This window comes from Mandrillus leucophaeus, unplaced genomic scaffold (assembly GCF_000951045.1).
Source record: "Mandrillus leucophaeus isolate KB7577 unplaced genomic scaffold, Mleu.le_1.0 Scaffold260, whole genome shotgun sequence".
Taxonomy (NCBI): Eukaryota; Metazoa; Chordata; class Mammalia; order Primates; family Cercopithecidae; genus Mandrillus; species Mandrillus leucophaeus.
Window position 1 is genome coordinate 2,025,999 of NW_012102699.1, and position 20,101 is coordinate 2,046,099.

The 20,101-nt window shown below is 39.6% G+C and overlaps 1 protein-coding gene across 1 annotated transcript in view; it reads left to right on the plus strand.

Annotated features, from left to right (window-relative positions):
* PRUNE2 (prune homolog 2 (Drosophila)) overlaps positions 1-20,101 on the plus strand; it is a 253,604-nt gene that overhangs the window by 24,739 nt on the left and 208,764 nt on the right. The window contains exons 2-3 of the mRNA XM_011984087.1: positions 6,550-6,702; positions 12,151-12,245. Of these exons, the coding sequence (XP_011839477.1) occupies positions 6,570-6,702; positions 12,151-12,245 (228 nt within the window). The 5' untranslated portion in view covers positions 6,550-6,569. The remainder of the gene's footprint in view (positions 1-6,549; positions 6,703-12,150; positions 12,246-20,101) is intronic.

Below are 20,101 nucleotides of genomic sequence, written 5' to 3' on the forward strand. Positions count from 1 at the left end.
GACTTGCCTCTGTTCCTTCTTGTAATGTCCTATCAGGTATTGGTATTAAGGTTTTGCTAGATTCATAAAATTCATAAAATGAAGATATAATTCCATTGTCTTTAGACTTTTGGGAAATCTCTCATTTTCTATTCTTTGGAATAATTTGTGTAAAATTAACATTTCTTAAATATTTGGAATTACGGACTTAACTATGGATTCATTTTTAAATAAATGTAAAACCATTCCGATTTTTTATTTCTTTTTCTGCCAGTTTTGGCAAGTTGAATTTTCCCAGTGGTGTCCGTGTCTTCTAAAATTTAAAACTTATTAAAATTAAGTTGTTAGTATCTTTTAATGTCAATAGAATCTGTAGTTATGTCACGATTTCATTGTTAATATTGGTAAACATTATCTTCTTTCTCTCCTGTCTCTTTTTTTCTTGAGCTGTTTTCAAAACTACTTATATTAGATTTTTCCAGAAATCAAAGTTTTGTTTTATTGATTTCTTCCATATGTGTTTGTTTCCTTCATCTTTAAGTTTTTGTCTTGTGTTTATTATATTTGTTCCTCTACCTTTTTTAGGTGAATTTAATGTGTGTTTCTTTTAACACTTATGCTTTTAAGGGTATAAAATTTCGTTAGAGCACAACTTGAGTTGAATCTCACGATTTAAAATATCATATTTTCATTCTCAGTTAGTTGACAGTATTATGTATTCTGGTTTACATTGTGATTTCTTCTTTTACCGTGAGTTATTTAGAAGTGCATTGTTTTTATTTTGTTATTGTTTTTAGACTATTTTTCAAGTAGCCACAGACTATAACTCTATCGTGGCCACCTTTTGAAATCTATTAGAATTTGAACTCTGCTTCAACAGATGGTCAATTTTGGTAAATGTTTCATTTGTACTAGAAAAGAAAGTATAGTCCACCACTATTGATAACAATTTAATATATGTTAATTAGGTCAAGTTTGTTACTCATGGTGGTCAAATGTTCTATATTTTTGCATACTTCTTCCCGCTGGTTCTTAGAGTTGCTGCGAGAGATGTGTTAAAATTTTCTACTGTGACTGTGTATATATCTCATTTTCATCTAGTTTTTTCAGTTTTTGCTTTAGATATTTAGAAGCTATGCTATTAGTGCATACAAATTTAGAATTGATGTATCTTCTGGAGGACTGACCCTTTATTAATGTAGAAATATTTGTCTTAATCTCATGTAATTCTTCTTGTTTTGTAATCCGTTTTGTTTGATATTAGCATATTACACCAACTTTCTCTTGTCATTGGTGTTCGCATGTTTATATTTTTCTGTCTTTTTACTTTCAACCTTCCATTGATTATATTTAAGGTGTGCTGTGGTAAACAGTATATTGTCATTTTGGTTTCTCAAATTCGGTTTGATACTATTTATCTTTTAATAGCAGTGCTTTGTCTCTGTGTTTAATGTAATTGCTGTGACATCTGGGTTTAAGTTTATTATTTTGCTGTTTGTTTCCTACTTGTCACACATTTTCTTCTTTTCCTCTCATTTCTTTACTGCTATATGCTAAATAAGTGTTTTTTATATTCTTTTAGTGGTTACAGTAGCAATTACAAGATACAGTTAAAATATCATATAAATTGATAGTTTTATCATTTCCCTGACAATCTGAGAACCTAAAACACCTTCCCTCTACTTAGCCCCTCCTCGGTTTGTTACTATTAAAATGTATTTTAATCATCCATATATAATATTTTAAACTTTAAAATATTACTATAATTTTAAACTCTTTAAAATATTACTATAATTTTAAACTCTTTAAAATATTACTATAATTTTAACCTCTTTAAAATATTACTATAATTGTTTTATACAGTGAATGTTGAATTTTTTCTTTCCCACATGTTTACATCATCCAATGTTTTTCTTTTCTTCCTGCATTTCTTTGCCTCCTTATGGGATAATTTTCTTCTGCCTTTACTGTTTCTTTTGGTGTAGATCTTGTGACACATGCTTTCAGCTTTTTTCATTTCTTTCTGAAATGCCTTTATTTTGCCTTTTTTTTAGAATTTGTTGGCCAGGCCCGGTGGCTCACGCCTCTAATCCCAGCACTTTGGGAGGCCGAGGCGGGCGGATCACGAGGTCAGGAGATCGAGACCATACTGGCTAACACGGTGAAACCCCATCTCTACTAAAAATATAAAAAATTAGCCGGGTGTGGTGGTGGGAGCCTGTAGTCCCAGCTACTCAGGAGGCTGAGACAGGAGAATGGCGTGAACCCAGGAGGAGGAGCTTGCAGTGGGCAGAGATTGTGCCACTGTGCTGCAGCCTGGGTGACAGAGCAAGACTCTGTCTCAAAAAAAAAAAAAAAAAAAAAATTGTTTCCGCTTCTAGATGGACAATTATTTTATATTAGCCCTTTGAAGATAGAATTCCATTGTCTTTAGACTTTCATCATTTTAATTGAGAAGTCAGTCATACTTTTAATGCCCTTTTTCTCTGATTGGTTTAATTTTTATTTTTTTTTTCCTCTCTGTAATTTTTTTTTAGCAGTTTTACTATCAGGCACCTAGAGGTGTTTGTCTTCGTCTTTATCCTGATTTGGGCTCATAGTTTTTCTTTTTCTTTTTCTGTTTTCCTTTTTTTTTTTTTTTGAGACTGAGTCTTGCTGTATCGCTCAGGCTGGAATGCAGTGGCACAATCTCAGCTCACTGCAACTTCTGCCTCCCAGGTTCAAGTCATTGTTGTCAGCCTCCAGAGTAGTTGAGATTGCAGGCACCCACCATCATGCCTGGCTAGTTGTTGTGTTTTTAGTAGAGACGGAGTTTCACCATGTTGGCAGGCTGGTCTCAAACTCCGGACGTCAAATGATCCACCCACCTTGGCCTCCAAAGTGTTGGGATTACAGGTGTGAGCCACCGCGCCCAACCCATAGCTTTTCTTTAATGTTTGAGTAATGTCTTTCATTAATTTTGAAAAATGAGTATACCAATTGCCTTTTCAGATATTGCTTCAGCTTCATTCTCTCCTCTCCAAGGGGGAACTACTGCCTATCTGTTAGACTTTGCTGCATTTCTCCATCTCTCTTAAGCTCATCTCTGTATTTTTCATCACTTTTTCTCTCCGTGCTTCAGTATGGTTATTTTCTTCTGACCTATTTTCTAATTCACTAAATCTTTTCCCCCATGCATCTAATCTGCTGTAAACACATTTGAGTTCTCAATTAAGTTATTAAATTGACAATTTTACGTTTTCATTTGATTATTTTACTTACAGATTCTAACTCTCTATTGTAATTCTTCAGCTATGTTTAAAATCCCCTCTGATTCTGTTTCTATTCTTTTCCTCATGAATTTATTCTTCTAGAGTTTCCAGTCATTTCTTCTATTTCCTTTATGATTGGCAATTTGTTATGGATGGCTGAATAGTGTATATGAAAAATGTACAGATGATGAGACTAGAGATGACAAAATTCTTTTGCTCTTGAGAGGTTTTACTTTTGTACCCCAAAGACAGTTAGAAGAGTGGCAGATAAAAAAACTATTCTCTGCTTAAGCCAATTCAAATCAGGATTTCGGTCCTCAGGAAGACTGACCAATTTTTGCTTCACCCTTCTCCCTGGGCAGGGGTTGGTATAGGTCCAGATAGTAAATATTTTAGGCTTTATGGGCCTACAGTCTCTGTTGAAACTACTCAACTCTGTCAATATAGTACAAAAGCATCTATAAACAATAAGCGAATTAATGAACGTGGCTGTGTTCCAATAAAACTTTATTTATAGAAATAGGCAATTAGCCAGATTTTATCTGCAGACTGTAGTTTTCCAACCCTTGTCCTAGGATGTAACTCTCTAGGGGTCCCGTCTCAAAACCGGGTTACTTAACTAAGACTCCTTTTCTGCAGAGGGCCCTAAACTTTAATTTTTGTCTCCATAGGCTGTTAAACTTCTGTTAGATTTGCAAACTTTTTCAGCCCAGTGGTTTATTTTATCACTTATGAATTAGCAAATACCCCAAGAGGAAAAGCAACACCAAATGTTGGGCTCACTTCTCTGTACTTACCCTCTCTCCAGGACCTGAGTTTCCAAGACAGTTACTTGGGTAACTCTGTGATACTTTCACAGATTTTTAAAAACTTGATCTAGCTTTTATCCTTGTTCTTAGTACAAGCAGTCTATCACAGTGAGAGGCAGATAAAGATCTTTTCTGAAATTCATTTTTACCATTGCCTTAATAAAGAGGGGAATTTATTTATTTATTTATTTATTTATTTATTTTTTTATTTTCTGAGACAGAGTCTCATTCTCTCTCCCAGGCTGGAGTGAAGTGGCTCAATATCAGCTCACTGCAACCTCCTCCTCCCAGATTCAAGCAATTCTCCTGCCTCAGCCTCCCAAGTAGCTGGGATTACAGGCGCCCGCCACCATGCCCAGCTAATTTTTTGTATTTTTAGTAGAGATGGGGTTTCGCCATGTTGGCCAGGCTGGTCTTAAACTCCTGACCTCAGATGATCCACCCACCTAAGCCTCCCAAAGTGCTGGGATTACAGGCGTGAGCGACTGCACCCAGCTGGAAAAATAATCTTTATAGTGTGAGTTTAATGTCAGAGATTGACAGACCACAGGGTATACACAAAATCCAGCTGGCTGCCCTCCACCTTCAAATGACTGTTGAAATGGAATCTGTTTAGTTCTGTGTGCTGACTGTTCTTTCCTTCGTTCTTACCCAAAACAGCCTCCTCACTGATCCTCCCCATATTCCTTATCAAAATTTTTCTCTACATGATAGCCAGAGTGATTCTTATAAAACATAAATGTGAGCATGTTACTTTCCCTACTTAAAACTCTTTAAAGATTTCTCATCCCTCTTAAAACATAAAATATAAAAATGGTCCTTACGTTGAAGGGCCTTACAAGCTGCCTTAAAGTTTGTCTGGCCTCTTCTCTCTCTCCAACCTGATTTTTCAACATTTCCCTTGCTAAAATCATGCTATCTACCTGTAATTAATTGCTTTCTATTCCTTGAACTGGCCCAATTCCCTCCCACCTCAGTGCCTTTGCACAGGCTCTTTCTGGATCATGACCTCCCTCTTGCCTTTGCCTGGAGTCCCTAGATATCCTTCAAACTCAGCTCAGGTTAACTGCCTCTAGGAAGACTCCTCTGAACCCTAAATTCTGGCCTAGATTCAGAGTACTATGGATTTCACCCATAATATTTCTTATTCTCTGCTACTGAAAATGTCTGTGCTTACTTATTTGTAACCTGTAATCTCCTGTGAGCTTCAAGAGGCAAGGTTATCTTTAGTCTAATCTTGAATTGTTAGCATCGAGCACAGTGCCTGGCCCATAAAAGGCACTCAGTAATTGTTTGTGAGGGAATGAATGGAAGACATGCTTTAAATATATTTAGCAATATTTACTTTTCTTTATGATATTTACATTCATTGATGCTTAGTATAACACTATGAGCTGGGAAAGCAGTACTATTCCTGTTTTAAAAATGGGAAACTGGAAATAGAGGCCAGATGACTTGCTTGGGACTTTCCAGCATGTTTGATGGTGAACATAGACCTCATCTCTAGGTTCTGTAGGTCTCAGGCCCTGTGTTTGGATTGGGTACCATAGTTTTCCCTCACTGGATACTTTATTTCTCCTTTTACCTTCTTTCCTCTTTTATTTATTTTCCATTTTCCCTCCCCGATGACTGGTGTTAAGGCTACACTGAAACAGAGATGGTAGTACCTTGATTAGTCAAGAGATTTGGGGATTTTTAGAGAGTTTAATCATTCATCATTAAGCGAAACTTCTCTCTCCCATGGCGATTCTGTGTTAATCTGGGCTTGGAATGCGGGGAAGAGTAAGAGTACATATGGGGTGCTAACTCCTCCGTTTCAAGATGAGATTATTCACAGAAGTCACAGGAGTTTGTGCAAGGTCCTTCATACTGGAAAATTACTTTGTAATTTAAACCTGTGATTTAGACCCAGCATGTGAGTCCTTATAATTAGATAATTGTAAATGACTTTAAAACTGTGTGTGATGCTTGGGAGATCAGAAATAGACGTCAGGTTAACCACCTTGTCAGAGTCCTCAGCTATTGACAGTGGGGTTATACATTCATTTAGTGTGAAAAGGAAGAAGTTTGTATGTAAAATTAATAATATAATGAGTGGAAACAGCATTCTCTGTGGTCCCTTAAAAGAAATAAGGCTGATTAGACTTTTAAATAGTTTACCACTAACTTCCTTTTTGAAATCACTTAAGACCAACGTGTATCTTTTTGTGTGTTTGTGTGGAGTTGGGGGAAGCTGCACATTTTTTTCCTTTATCTGTGAATTCTGTACCATAGAGTATGCTAGGGTCGGTTAAGTTGTAGAGAACAGCACTTGGAGAGTAATGAAGCTGGATGATGGTTCAACTGTCTTCTAAAAATTGGCTCTTGAATGTTACATGTGGAGAACCCTGGTCCAGGTGAGAGACAGGAATGGAAAGCTTAGATTGAGAGGCCAGGAAACACTGATTTTCCTGGCCCCTGTTCTGGCTTGACTGGAAAGCTTTAAGAGCATTTTTATTCATACCTTTCAGGTAGCATTCTTTTCAAGTGGATGACCATGGAATCAGAGAAGATCTCAGAGAAGCAGGAGGAAATTCTTTCTGTCCTGGAAGAAAAATTTCCTAACTTACCTCCAAGAGAGGACATCATCAACGTCCTACAGGAGACCCAGTTCAGTGCTCAGGGTGAGTGACTCTGTTCCCAGCTCTCTCGTCCCTCACGGGTAGGGATGGTTTGTGGCGTGGAGTGTTATCAGCCCTGAGACAGTATATTTGTTTCTTTGTTCTTTTATACAGAGTCTCGCTCTATCCCCCAGGCAGGAGTGCAGTAGCATGATCTTGGCTCACTGCAACCTCCACCTCCCAGGTTCAAGCAATTCTCATGCCTCAGTCTCCCAAGTAGCTGGGATTACAGGCACCCGCCACCATGCCCAGCTAATTTTTTGTATTTTTAGTAGAGATGGGGTTTCGCCATGTTGGCCAGGCTGGTCTTAAACTCCTGACCTCAGATGATCCACCCACCTAAGCCTCCCAAAGTGCTGGGATTACAGGCGTGAGCGACTGCACCCAGCTGGAAAAATAATCTTTATAGTGTGAGTTTAATGTCAGAGATTGACAGACCACAGGGTATACACAAAATCCAGCTGGCTGCCCTCCACCTTCAAATGACTGTTGAAATGGAATCTGTTTAGTTCTGTGTGCTGACTGTTCTTTCCTTCGTTCTTACCCAAAACAGCCTCCTCACTGATCCTCCCCATATTCCTTATCAAAATTTTTCTCTACATGATAGCCAGAGTGATTCTTATAAAACATAAATGTGAGCATGTTACTTTCCCTACTTAAAACTCTTTAAAGATTTCTCATCCCTCTTAAAACATAAAATATAAAAATGGTCCTTACGTTGAAGGGCCTTACAAGCTGCCTTAAAGTTTGTCTGGCCTCTTCTCTCTCTCCAACCTGATTTTTCAACATTTCCCTTGCTAAAATCATGCTATCTACCTGTAATTAATTGCTTTCTATTCCTTGAACTGGCCCAATTCCCTCCCACCTCAGTGCCTTTGCACAGGCTCTTTCTGGATCATGACCTCCCTCTTGCCTTTGCCTGGAGTCCCTAGATATCCTTCAAACTCAGCTCAGGTTAACTGCCTCTAGGAAGACTCCTCTGAACCCTAAATTCTGGCCTAGATTCAGAGTACTATGGATTTCACCCATAATATTTCTTATTCTCTGCTACTGAAAATGTCTGTGCTTACTTATTTGTAACCTGTAATCTCCTGTGAGCTTCAAGAGGCAAGGTTATCTTTAGTCTAATCTTGAATTGTTAGCATCGAGCACAGTGCCTGGCCCATAAAAGGCACTCAGTAATTGTTTGTGAGGGAATGAATGGAAGACATGCTTTAAATATATTTAGCAATATTTACTTTTCTTTATGATATTTACATTCATTGATGCTTAGTATAACACTATGAGCTGGGAAAGCAGTACTATTCCTGTTTTAAAAATGGGAAACTGGAAATAGAGGCCAGATGACTTGCTTGGGACTTTCCAGCATGTTTGATGGTGAACATAGACCTCATCTCTAGGTTCTGTAGGTCTCAGGCCCTGTGTTTGGATTGGGTACCATAGTTTTCCCTCACTGGATACTTTATTTCTCCTTTTACCTTCTTTCCTCTTTTATTTATTTTCCATTTTCCCTCCCCGATGACTGGTGTTAAGGCTACACTGAAACAGAGATGGTAGTACCTTGATTAGTCAAGAGATTTGGGGATTTTTAGAGAGTTTAATCATTCATCATTAAGCGAAACTTCTCTCTCCCATGGCGATTCTGTGTTAATCTGGGCTTGGAATGCGGGGAAGAGTAAGAGTACATATGGGGTGCTAACTCCTCCGTTTCAAGATGAGATTATTCACAGAAGTCACAGGAGTTTGTGCAAGGTCCTTCATACTGGAAAATTACTTTGTAATTTAAACCTGTGATTTAGACCCAGCATGTGAGTCCTTATAATTAGATAATTGTAAATGACTTTAAAACTGTGTGTGATGCTTGGGAGATCAGAAATAGACGTCAGGTTAACCACCTTGTCAGAGTCCTCAGCTATTGACAGTGGGGTTATACATTCATTTAGTGTGAAAAGGAAGAAGTTTGTATGTAAAATTAATAATATAATGAGTGGAAACAGCATTCTCTGTGGTCCCTTAAAAGAAATAAGGCTGATTAGACTTTTAAATAGTTTACCACTAACTTCCTTTTTGAAATCACTTAAGACCAACGTGTATCTTTTTGTGTGTTTGTGTGGAGTTGGGGGAAGCTGCACATTTTTTTCCTTTATCTGTGAATTCTGTACCATAGAGTATGCTAGGGTCGGTTAAGTTGTAGAGAACAGCACTTGGAGAGTAATGAAGCTGGATGATGGTTCAACTGTCTTCTAAAAATTGGCTCTTGAATGTTACATGTGGAGAACCCTGGTCCAGGTGAGAGACAGGAATGGAAAGCTTAGATTGAGAGGCCAGGAAACACTGATTTTCCTGGCCCCTGTTCTGGCTTGACTGGAAAGCTTTAAGAGCATTTTTATTCATACCTTTCAGGTAGCATTCTTTTCAAGTGGATGACCATGGAATCAGAGAAGATCTCAGAGAAGCAGGAGGAAATTCTTTCTGTCCTGGAAGAAAAATTTCCTAACTTACCTCCAAGAGAGGACATCATCAACGTCCTACAGGAGACCCAGTTCAGTGCTCAGGGTGAGTGACTCTGTTCCCAGCTCTCTCGTCCCTCACGGGTAGGGATGGTTTGTGGCGTGGAGTGTTATCAGCCCTGAGACAGTATATTTGTTTCTTTGTTTTTTTATACAGAGTCTCGCTCTATCCCCCAGGCAGGAGTGCAGTAGCATGATCTTGGCTCACTGCAACCTCCACCTCCCAGGTTCAAGCAATTCTCATGCCTCAGTCTCCCAAGTAGCTGGGATTACAGGCATGCGCCACCACAGTCAGCTAATTTTTGGCATTTTTAGTAGAGGCAGGGTTTGACCATGTTGGCCAGGCTGGTCTCGAACTCCTGGCCTCAAGTCATCCACCTGCCTCGGCCTCCCAAAGTGCTGGGATTACAGGTGTGAGCCACCACGCCTGACTGAGAAGGTACATTTGAATGTGTTTCACTTTCTTCCTATTGCTTGTGCTGGTGGAAGGTTTCCAGGCACATAATGTTGGCTCCCCTGGAAACAGACAGCTTGTACTGTGGCCTCTACTCTGAGGCCTTCATGCCTAGATGTGTGGTTGATTCACGTGTCTAGTGCACGTCTCAGGTGCATCATTGCATGCAGTCCTCGTGCTGACGGGATTCTATTTTTGAGAAGATGGGAGGAGCAATATCAAGCACAATGGGATTTCATAAATCAATTAGTTTGAGAAGGAAATGAGCGAGAAGATGGCTACGTTGATGAAACTGTTGTCAGTGTCTAGGCTTTGTCAGGACGGTGAATTTCCTGGATCAACTATTTTACAATAATAAATGGCTATAATTCACTGGATACCTGCTTTATATAGGTTTTGATGGAGTAGATTGGTAAGGATGATCTTGCCGAATCCTCATGACAACCCCAAGAGTCAGTGCTTTGTTGTCCCAGTCTCCAGATGAGGGAGGACACGGAAGTGCAGAAAGCCTTCACTGCTTTCCCAACACCAAACACACGCAGCCGGCAGGTGGCCAGGCCAGACCTAAACCCAGCCTATATGTCTTTAAGATATAAACACTAAATTACATAACTTTCTCTCTTAGTTCAGGAACCCCGTCCCCAGGGGCAGGAGGGGCAGAGCCTGAGGCAAAGTGGTTTATGTGGGAGGTGGTTCCAGTGAACACCGATAGGGGAATGGAATGCTTCAGCAAGCAGGTTGGCTCCATGGGAAACCAGAGCTTAATCCCACCACACACCACGAGAAAGAGGGTAAACTCATACTTCAGGGTTGTCCCACCTGAGGGATGCAGTGGTGTGCTCATCTGGGCTCCAGGAGCTGATGGTTAAATGTTCAGGAATTTTGGGAGTTGGGTGATGTTGGATTGGTAGCTTGAGATCAGCCATGGTAGGAGTATTTAGATCCCTGAAATCGACAAACACTACAAATCAGGATTTGTTACTGGCTGTTAAACATTTACCAGCAGACCACTGGAAGAGTGTGGGCTACTCAGTCCCAGAGGGCCTTAATTCTCCAGCATAGGCTCTGGTGGCCAAGGAAAGCCCTCAGGAAAAGAGAGGCACGTGCTGGTGGTGGAGCATCATGCTGGGTGCACTGGGATGGGAAAGTTTGAGGAAATGAGGTGGGGCCTTCGCAGTGTCCATTGCACCTTCTGTTACCTATGCATAGATGTGCATGTACGCGTGTGTATGCTGCACAAGGGAATGTGTTTTGTCATTCATTTTCACAATGACACCAAACTTTTAATGTCACAATGTCTTCAATCAATCATTTTATGCTGCATTATAAAAGATTGTGGCTTTTCAATCTTTGAGTCAAAGAAACATATTTAGTAACTGTCTGTTCCCCTATGCTGCTGTGATTGACAGAGCGTTCTAAGTGGGTAGCACTAGCAGTGGTCTCTGAAGCCTTAACATACATCTGGGAAGGATGCAGTGCTTTACTAGGCTTTATTATAGATCTTCCTCCCAAGAGAGTAGGCCTAATCAGACGTAATAATGTAGCGTGAGAATTAAATGTTAAGCCAGATCCTTTGCTGCTTTACTGTGATAGATTTCATTGAGTTCCATTGGTCAACTGACTACAACTATGCAGTTCTGGATAATTTAGCCATTCTGAATTATTACTCCCATTAATTAGGGAATTTAATAACTCCTATTGTCAGAGCCTATTATGAGGGTAAGCAACTTAATTAAGATAGTCTTATGAGTCACATTTATAAAGTGCATTTTGAATGAAATTATACTAGAAAACATGGGGGCTTACCTAAATGCAGCCTGAAAGCCAGTTTTGGCTTTGTTTGGTATTATTTAACTAGTTTGCATTGTGATGCTAATTTTTCTTCATTTGTCCACCTCCACCTGTCCATTTCCTGCCTTTGTCTGCTCTGGGGCTCCAGAGGTGGACCCCTAAGTATTTAATCTTATGTGCTCCTGCAACACTGGCTTCTGGTTGGGTGTGACCAATGGGAAGAGTTAGGAACAGGTAGGGATGGGGGCAAGGAGAAGAGTGAGAGTGTAGTGGATCTTCCCTGCCTTCTTCCTGCTTTGGTGGAAGTTTCTGCAGCCAGTCTTCTCCAGTTCCAGATCTCTGTTTTCTTTCTGGGTCCCTTTGCTAGCCTTTGGATGCCTCATCATCTTTTATTCACTTTCTCATCCAGCCCACATCTCTGTAAGTGTCCTGCCATTAGCACATCTTCTTTTGCAGCAAAAGAGGTGCATTTTTCCTATTGGGATCCTAACTGATGCAGACGTGATATGATTATTGCCTTTGTGTGTGCGTGTGTGTGTGTGTGTGTGTGTGTGTGTGTGTTGTGGATAGAAGTGACATTTCAGGGGAAAAGAATGAAATTTACAGAGTAAATTCTTAAAACAATCCCTTGATATTACAAAAAAAAAAAAATACCTCAATAACATAGTGGTTTCTTTTTTTTCCTGTCATCCACAGGTTTAAGTATTGAACAGACAATGTTGAAAGATCTAAAGGAACTGTCTGATGGAGAAATAAAAGTGGCCATTAGTACTGTGAGCATGAACCTTGAGGTAAGGGTGGGAATGCTTTTTTAGCAATGATCAATTTCCCACAATTGCAGTCTGAGCAACTGGAATGTAACTCTCTCCATTGGATAAGTCCATGGTAGTCCTTTGCTTCTTTGTGATACATTTGACTTGGAATATAGTGGCAGGTTATTATTTGGGTGAAAACACTATGCTAAGTCAATGAAAAATTCTCAAGATGAATGCTCTTTCATTCATCTCAGTAAAACAAAGCCTAAAGCTCTTTCATTCATCTCAGTAAAACACTCAGATGTGGGTGTATATTTAACCTCTTTAATAGAAATTATGATATATGTGATCAGGTTCACTTCCATATTTTCTGTGTACCACCCTGTATTGTTCATAGAACTTTTCTTAAAAAAAAAAAAAAAAAAACACAGATTATCTTTTGATCTTCAGAACTATTCGGATGCATGCCATTTTGGTAATCAGTGGCGACAACTCAAGTATTAATTAACAAGGAACCTCCTTCCAATCTGTTAACTGAATGGCTCAGGGTGAATGCTTCTTTTGTCTTTGTGTGTTTCCTTGGTGAATTATCTTTTGTCTACTTTGGGAGTTTTCAATGACTTATATGTTAATCTTAATTAAACTAACTAATGGGAACTATACTTTATAGAGGCACATTTGTGCATTTGTAGAAGTCTGCGTATTTCTTTACTGTTGCGTTGGCTTTATTAGGTTATCTATGTTTGGTTGGGCACTTGGCTCTCAGGTAGAGTTTATGGAGATAAAATATGCTCTATAGGAATCTGTCTTTTGGTTTTTAGAATTGTATGTTACTATTCTTTCTTTCTTTCTTTTTTTTTTTTTTTTCTTTTGAGGTGGAGTCTTGCTCTGTCACCCAGGCTGGAGTGCAGTGGCACCATCTCGGCTCACTGCAACCTGGCGCCTCCTGGGTTCAAGTGATTCTCCTGCCTCAGCCTTCCGAGTAGTTGGGATTACAGGTGCCCGCCACCACTCCTGACTAATTTTTGTATCTTAGTAGAGACAGGGTTTCACCACGTTGGTCAGGCTGGTCTTGAACTCCTGACCTCAAATGATCCACCCGCCTTGACCTCCCAAAGTGCTGGGATTACTGGTGTGAGCCACCACACCCGACCTATTCTTCTTTTTCTCATGGTGATGTTGACTATATCAATGTGTATATTTCTCTGGAATAGCAGGCACTCATATTGGTGTCTACATCCTCAGAAAACCCAAGAGCAAGCCAGGTGCTTTCTTTTCTGTGATCTTTTTGTCAAATTTATTTCCAGTTTATAAGCATTGTAATTCAGCTTATAAATCTGTATGAAAACTAGGAGGCAGACTGTGACGTTTGGTGGCACCTCACAGTTTACAGAGCATGTTCTCATGGTATGCACTTGATAAATTGACTCAACTCTTTCTATGGACTTTCAGGTTGATAAATGCTCCATATGATTAGTTATTGATGTGAACCAATTCAACAAATATATTCAATTTGTGATGTAGTAACTATATAATCACCATCAATTAGAACTCTGCTTTGTGCCTAAAAACCCAAGGAAAACATGGATCTTGCAAGGGTCAGTAGCTCTGAGAATCATTTCTACTAGTTCAAGCCTTAGGGTTTTCTTTCTCTTTTCCCCTCTCCTCTGTCTTCCTTCATTTAATGGCATCTTATTAGGTTTTAAATGGCTTGTTTGGAATTCCTTCCTAAATTAACATAGAATGTCTTGTAATTGCTTTGGGAACTGTCTGTAATTAGCAAATTATTTTACGGCTATTAATATTACAGACTTACTGTAGCTTTAATATACCTCCATTTATATTATAGGGGTATGCAAATGGCTTTGTCAGATGTGTTAAACTGTAAATGCCTATCAAGCAGAATAAGTGATAAAATAATCATCTTAATCTTGAAAGTAATTTACAGAGGTCCAGTAATTAATCAGGTGGTTAAGCACGTTTCTGGAAGTGTTATATGATCCTGGAGGAGAAGAACATTTGTATATAATAAAGAAGGGTACACAGTTTAAACTGTCATTGGCTGAATGAGAACTTTTCACTTTTGCATAATGGAGATATTAAAGATGACTGAGAAGTGGGGGGGGGAAAAAAAAAAACTCTCCTTAGTAACATCCTGTATCTTCCTTGAAAGAAAAAATGCAAATCAGTTATCCAATCTGTCTGCTGGAAAAATTCCCAAGTTAACGTCAGTTTAATTTTCTCTGTAGATTGTCCTTGGATGCAGTGGTATTTTCCCAATCCATACTCATATTTGATTACATTTCATCATTCCTTTCTCATTCCCATTCACCTCACTTTAAAAATTAACGACAGAATCTTCACAATCTTATTTTGTGGGTTTTGGAACAGTTGTATAATTGCTCGTTGAATCTAGGTATATTCTCAAAGAAACCTTCTTAGTTCCCATGACTTTCCGAATCTTGCTCATCCTCCAAAGCACGGTCAACCAAGGTGCGTCATGATAACTCTTACAAATTCACTATTTTTTATTACCACCCTCTGAACTCTTGCTAAATGTAGTCTAGGTGACCAACTTAGGAGTTCACTCTTTACATTAGATCTTCCGTTGCTTTTGAATTTGTTTAATATATTTAATCATGGTCAGATAGTATTTTAAATTAATTGAGGATACTGATGGTATCTTTGACTTCTCTCCCTCTTCAATTTTCTGTAACAGCAATGGGCACATAGTAGATGCTTAGTAAATACAACTATTTAGTTAATGCTTGTTGGTGTTTGCAGTTCGTCCCTTTGCTATCTGATTTTTATTTCCTTTTGGATTTACATAAATCAGCTAGGAAAGCAAAGCCACTTAGCTAGGCATCCAAGGCAGTCTGCTTTTTCCTCTCCCAACGAGTTTCTACCAGAGAACTATGGTTGAAGGATGACATCAAACAGATGAAAAATGGCCCACATATTTATAGAAAGTATGCTTATCCTGCTCTCCAAAAATGGAGTGAGAGGCTTTGCAAAGTAGTTAGCTATAGTCACTGAAAGAAATCAACTGTAGGTTCTGCAGCATGTCAGGGATACAGGAATGAAGATTCCTGGCATTTTCAATGGTTCTTTGCAGTGCTGTAATTCTACCGTTGTGTAAGTCATGGCCTTTATTTGGCTGATGACCCAGTTAATTTTCTTGGATGGAAATATTCAGAAAATTAGAAAGATTTATCTCTCTGTAACTTACACAGCATGATCTTCAGAGGGAACCATTGAGTTTGGGAGGTAGAAATCACTGCCTTCAATAGATAGGTTATCTGGCACTCTGATAAGAAGAAAGCTTCTAAACCCTTTGTTTCTCATTTTTATTGTAGTTATCTCACAAATGTTCATTGTTATATAAATTACTGAATGAAATACATAAAAAGCAATTAATTACAATAATACAGAGTTTCAATGTTTTGCTCAGTACAGGAAGTCAGAATGGATGAGATTTTGAGGGATGGTGAGTAGAAATGGCCTTATCAGAGGCGTGGCCAGAGGGGCAGCTCTTCTTCCAGAGGGAACTGTGGGACAAGATAACTGCAGTCTCATTTCCCATGGCCTGCAAGCCATTCCAAGTGTGAAAGTAGCATGCATCTTGTGGGGAAATGCACATGACATATTGGTATCTACTTTGTTGATTATTGTTACACCTGATCATTTGTGGTTTTGTTGCTTGTTGATTTGATCATCGGAAGAGAATTTATGGATATCAGAGAGCAAACATTGCCTTTATTCCCTTGCCAGCAGAACTGGTAATGATTATACTTCTTGGGTCTAGTTTACTCCCTACTAAAGCAGTATATTAAAATGTTAAGGGGAAGAAACATCTTTTCATTCTAATGAAGTGCTACTGAAGCAAGGTTGCTCACGGCAGTACATTAATGGTTCCCTTGCTGACAACAAATGTTATTACACCTTCTTTAAGCATCTCCCAGAAGACTGTTAGTCATTATTAGCATCTTTACTCAGGAAACACAATAGCCATGCACTGACTTGATCACTTTTTATTATGATCAATTGCAGTATGATTTATTCTTGTGTATGTGCTATATTGGTGTGCTAGAGCTGGCATAACAAAGAACCACAGACTAGATGACTTAAACAATAGAAATTTATTATCTCACAGCTCTAGAGGCTAGAAATCCAAGATCAAGGTGTTGGTAGGATAAGTTCCTTCTGAGAGCTATGGGAGAGAATCTGCTGCATGCCTGTCCCCTGGCTTCTGATAGGTTGCTGGTAATGTGTGGTATTCTTGGTACAGAGAAGCATCACCTGGATCTCTGCCTTCCTCTTCACATTCCCTTCCCTCTATGCATGTCTCTGTGTTCAAATTTCCCCTTTTCACAAGAATATATAATAGATTAGGACCCATCTGATAATCTCATCTTAGTTTATTTATGTATTTTATTTATTTTTTTGAGACAGGGTCTTGCCCTGTTGTCCAGGCTGTAGTGCGGTGGCATAATCAAGGCTCACTGCAACTTCCACCTCCGGGGCTCAAGGGATCCTCCCCGCCTCATCCTCATGAGTAGCTGGGACTACAAGCATGGCCACCACACCTGGCTAATATTTGCATTTTTTGTAAAGATGGGGTTTGCCATGTTGCCCAAGGCTGGTCTCGAACTCCTGAGCTCAAGCGATCAACCCACCTCAGCCTCTCAAAGTGCTGGGATTACAGGCATGAGCCAGCACGCCTGGCCTCATCTTAGTTTACTACGTCTACAACCACCCTATTTCCAAATAAGGTCACATTTTGAGGTACTGAGAGTTAGGACTTCAACATAAAAGTTTTTGTGGGACAAAATTCAACCCTAATGTATACTATTGTGAAAGTAGTCATTTTTCAGACAACTTAAAAGAATAAAACTTAAAATTTTCAGATTGCTTGTATGAACGTGCTGCCTGGTAAGCATATTTCATCTGTTGCTCCCACATTTTTATTTCATGTCAATTTCCTTTAAATGAGGAACAGTGAGGACTTTTATCTCCTTTCTTCAGAGCTGGAGTCTGAGGGAATTGTTCAGGGCTGTTTTATCTCTTTGTTTCTGGGCTGTTCTGCTGTGCTCTGGGCCTCAGACCTCTTCCATGACCAGCCTCTCTGCTGTGTGAAGCCTGGGATGCATCCTGGCAAAGTGACTCAGAGGCCGCTGACTCAGGCTGCCCTGCACAGAGATTACCAGCCATATTGCACCTTGGAGCACCGCCTAGGGGAAAATACTAACGTTTTCCATTAGCATTGAGAGCACAGACCAGAATGAATTCCCAAGATCACTGCCAAACTCCTCCCTGACAAAAGGGAAGTTTACTCAGGCCTCAGTGAAGCATAAGTGACCCGCTGTAACCAAGGATTTGAAACTCAGCACACCAGTCTGAAATCTGGTTTACCAATTTAGGCACACAATGTGATTTCTCATTGAGCTTAGAGTTTCTTGGAGGCCAAGATGAAAGTACCTATAGAGTATTTAACTCCCTCATTTTGTGAAAGAGTGCATAGCCTTTCTTAGGGGAGCATATGTTAGTTTTGAACTGGTCTCAAACCAGTTCACCTTTTCAAAATATTTGAATGATTTGATTTTGGTCAGCAAATCACTAGTAAATCATTAGCATATGGATTAGCATATTGGTGAGCATATGATTCGCATATTGAAATATTTTGAAAAGATGACTTTTCAAAGCCATTTTGCCCAACTAATAGAAATATGTGAAAAATCCCCTCCAGGTTCTAAATCCTGAGTGCATCCATTTCTTTGTGGGTTCAGGTCTGTAAATTCTTCCTTGCTACAATAAGCGTTGACAATTGATGGTGAGTGCTTACTGTGTACCTACCATTTAGTAAACATCATCTCACTTAATCCTCCCAGTAAAAGGTACTATGATTACGCCTGTATTGGGGAAGGTAGCTCCAGTAGCTGGAACAGATAAGCAAGTTTCAGTGACTCAACCCAGAAATTGTTTATTTTTTTACTCATGTAGCAATCCTATTTGGTGTTCCCAGTCAGGTGGCCAGGGGTGATTCAGAGACCATCTTCGACAGGTGGTTTCCAAGGTTGCCCAGGAGGACATCTCCAGTTTATCTGCCAACAGGGAGAAGAGCTCGGAGGGCCAAGGGTGGAGTTTTTTATGCTGGTCTGGATGTGACACTCATCACTTCTGCTCAGATTTCATTGGCTTAGTCACATGATCACATCTAACTGGAGGGAGGCTGAAAAATGTCATCTAATAGATGTGCCCATGAAAAGGAACCAATTTGGAAAATAATTAGCCAGTGTCTGCCATAATCTCTATCTTAGAGGTAAGGACATTGGAATCTAAAGAGGTTAAATCATTTTTCTAATCTGTAGAGCCAGGACCCAAATCCCAGGCCAGTCCTGTTCTAGCCCTGTGTATACCGCTTTGGACATGGTGCCAGCATGCAAGACTAATTAGAATTTGAGCCCACTCAGGCCGGGCACAGTGGCTCAAGCCTGTAATCCCAGCACTTTGGGAGGCCGAGACGGGCGGGTCACGAGGTCAGGAGATCAAGACCATCCTGGCTAACATCGTGAAACCCCGTCTCTACTAAAAAATACAAAAACCTAGCAGGGCGAGGTGGCGGGCGCCTGTAGTCCCAGCTACTCGGGAGGCTGAGGCAGGAGAATGGCGTGAACCTGGGAGGCGGAGCTTACAGTGAGCTGAGATCTGGCCACTGCACTCCAGTCTGGGCGACAAAGCGAGACTCTGTCTCAACAAACAAAACAAAACAAAACAAAACAGAATTTGAGCCCACTCAGGGGTTCACAGGTGAGTCATCAGCTGTCAGTCATTGCCTCAAACTCAGGGTGTCAGACAGCCTAGACATCCTTAAGCAATCCTTGGTTAGCACTCTTCCTTCCTTACTCTTTGTACCAAACTTTCTTCCTCTTAGTCTTCACATCTTTGCTTCCTGAAAAAATCATTTTAAATTTTGAACTATAAACATCATCCAAGTTCTAGGTGCCCATAGTGAAGCTAATTATTGGTGCCTGATATAGAGAAGATTTGGCAAGATAAGTCAAGTAGAGAAAAGTAACAGGAAAAAGGATTATGGAACGAAGGATTGGATAGGACAGATCGTGTAGGAAGGAAAAATCTGTTTTTTCTCAGACTGTCTCTAGAATTCAAGTATGTGGGTGTTCTGGTTTTTCTTGCTGTGATTTAACCTTTTCAAATTTGTGTTCAAAATACAAAGCATCCCAGTCAGTTGGTGAAAAATTTTAATGGTAGAGATTTTCTATTGAAATGAAAACAGCATTACTTTTGAGCACTATTGTTAACTTCAAATAACCAAATCCCGAGTAACTGAGGAATTAGGAGTTCTCAGTCCATATTTTGTCAAAAAGTCCAAAAGCATTTAAAGCAAATGACAAATATGGTTAGGTAACTTTGATTGTGTGGATTTAACAGTCAGTCGGCGCGAGGCATTTGAAGTGTGAATTACAATTTGAAACTAATTTAGAACTAATAATTCCTAGCTTCTTGAGGACATTAGCAGGATAAAAGAGTGAAACATAGATGGACCCAGGAAAGTGGACTTTCGTTCCTATTGAGCCTCAAGTCGTTCTTGGTAATGAGATGTAACCGAGATGAAAGAATAAAAAATCCCTGTGTAAAGAATGGTTTATCATATCAGCAGCAACAGCACTTTGTCTTTGGAAAATTGTACTAAGTGACTGAAGCTGATAATATTTAGAATATTTACAATTTGTATGTAGGTAGTGCCTTCTACAGATGTCCAAAAATAGTCTGCAAAATCTCTTTACCTAGAAATGCCTTATAATAGAATTCTTTTTTTTTTTTTTGAGATGGAATTTCACTCTTGTTGCCCAGGCTGGAGTACAGTGGCATAG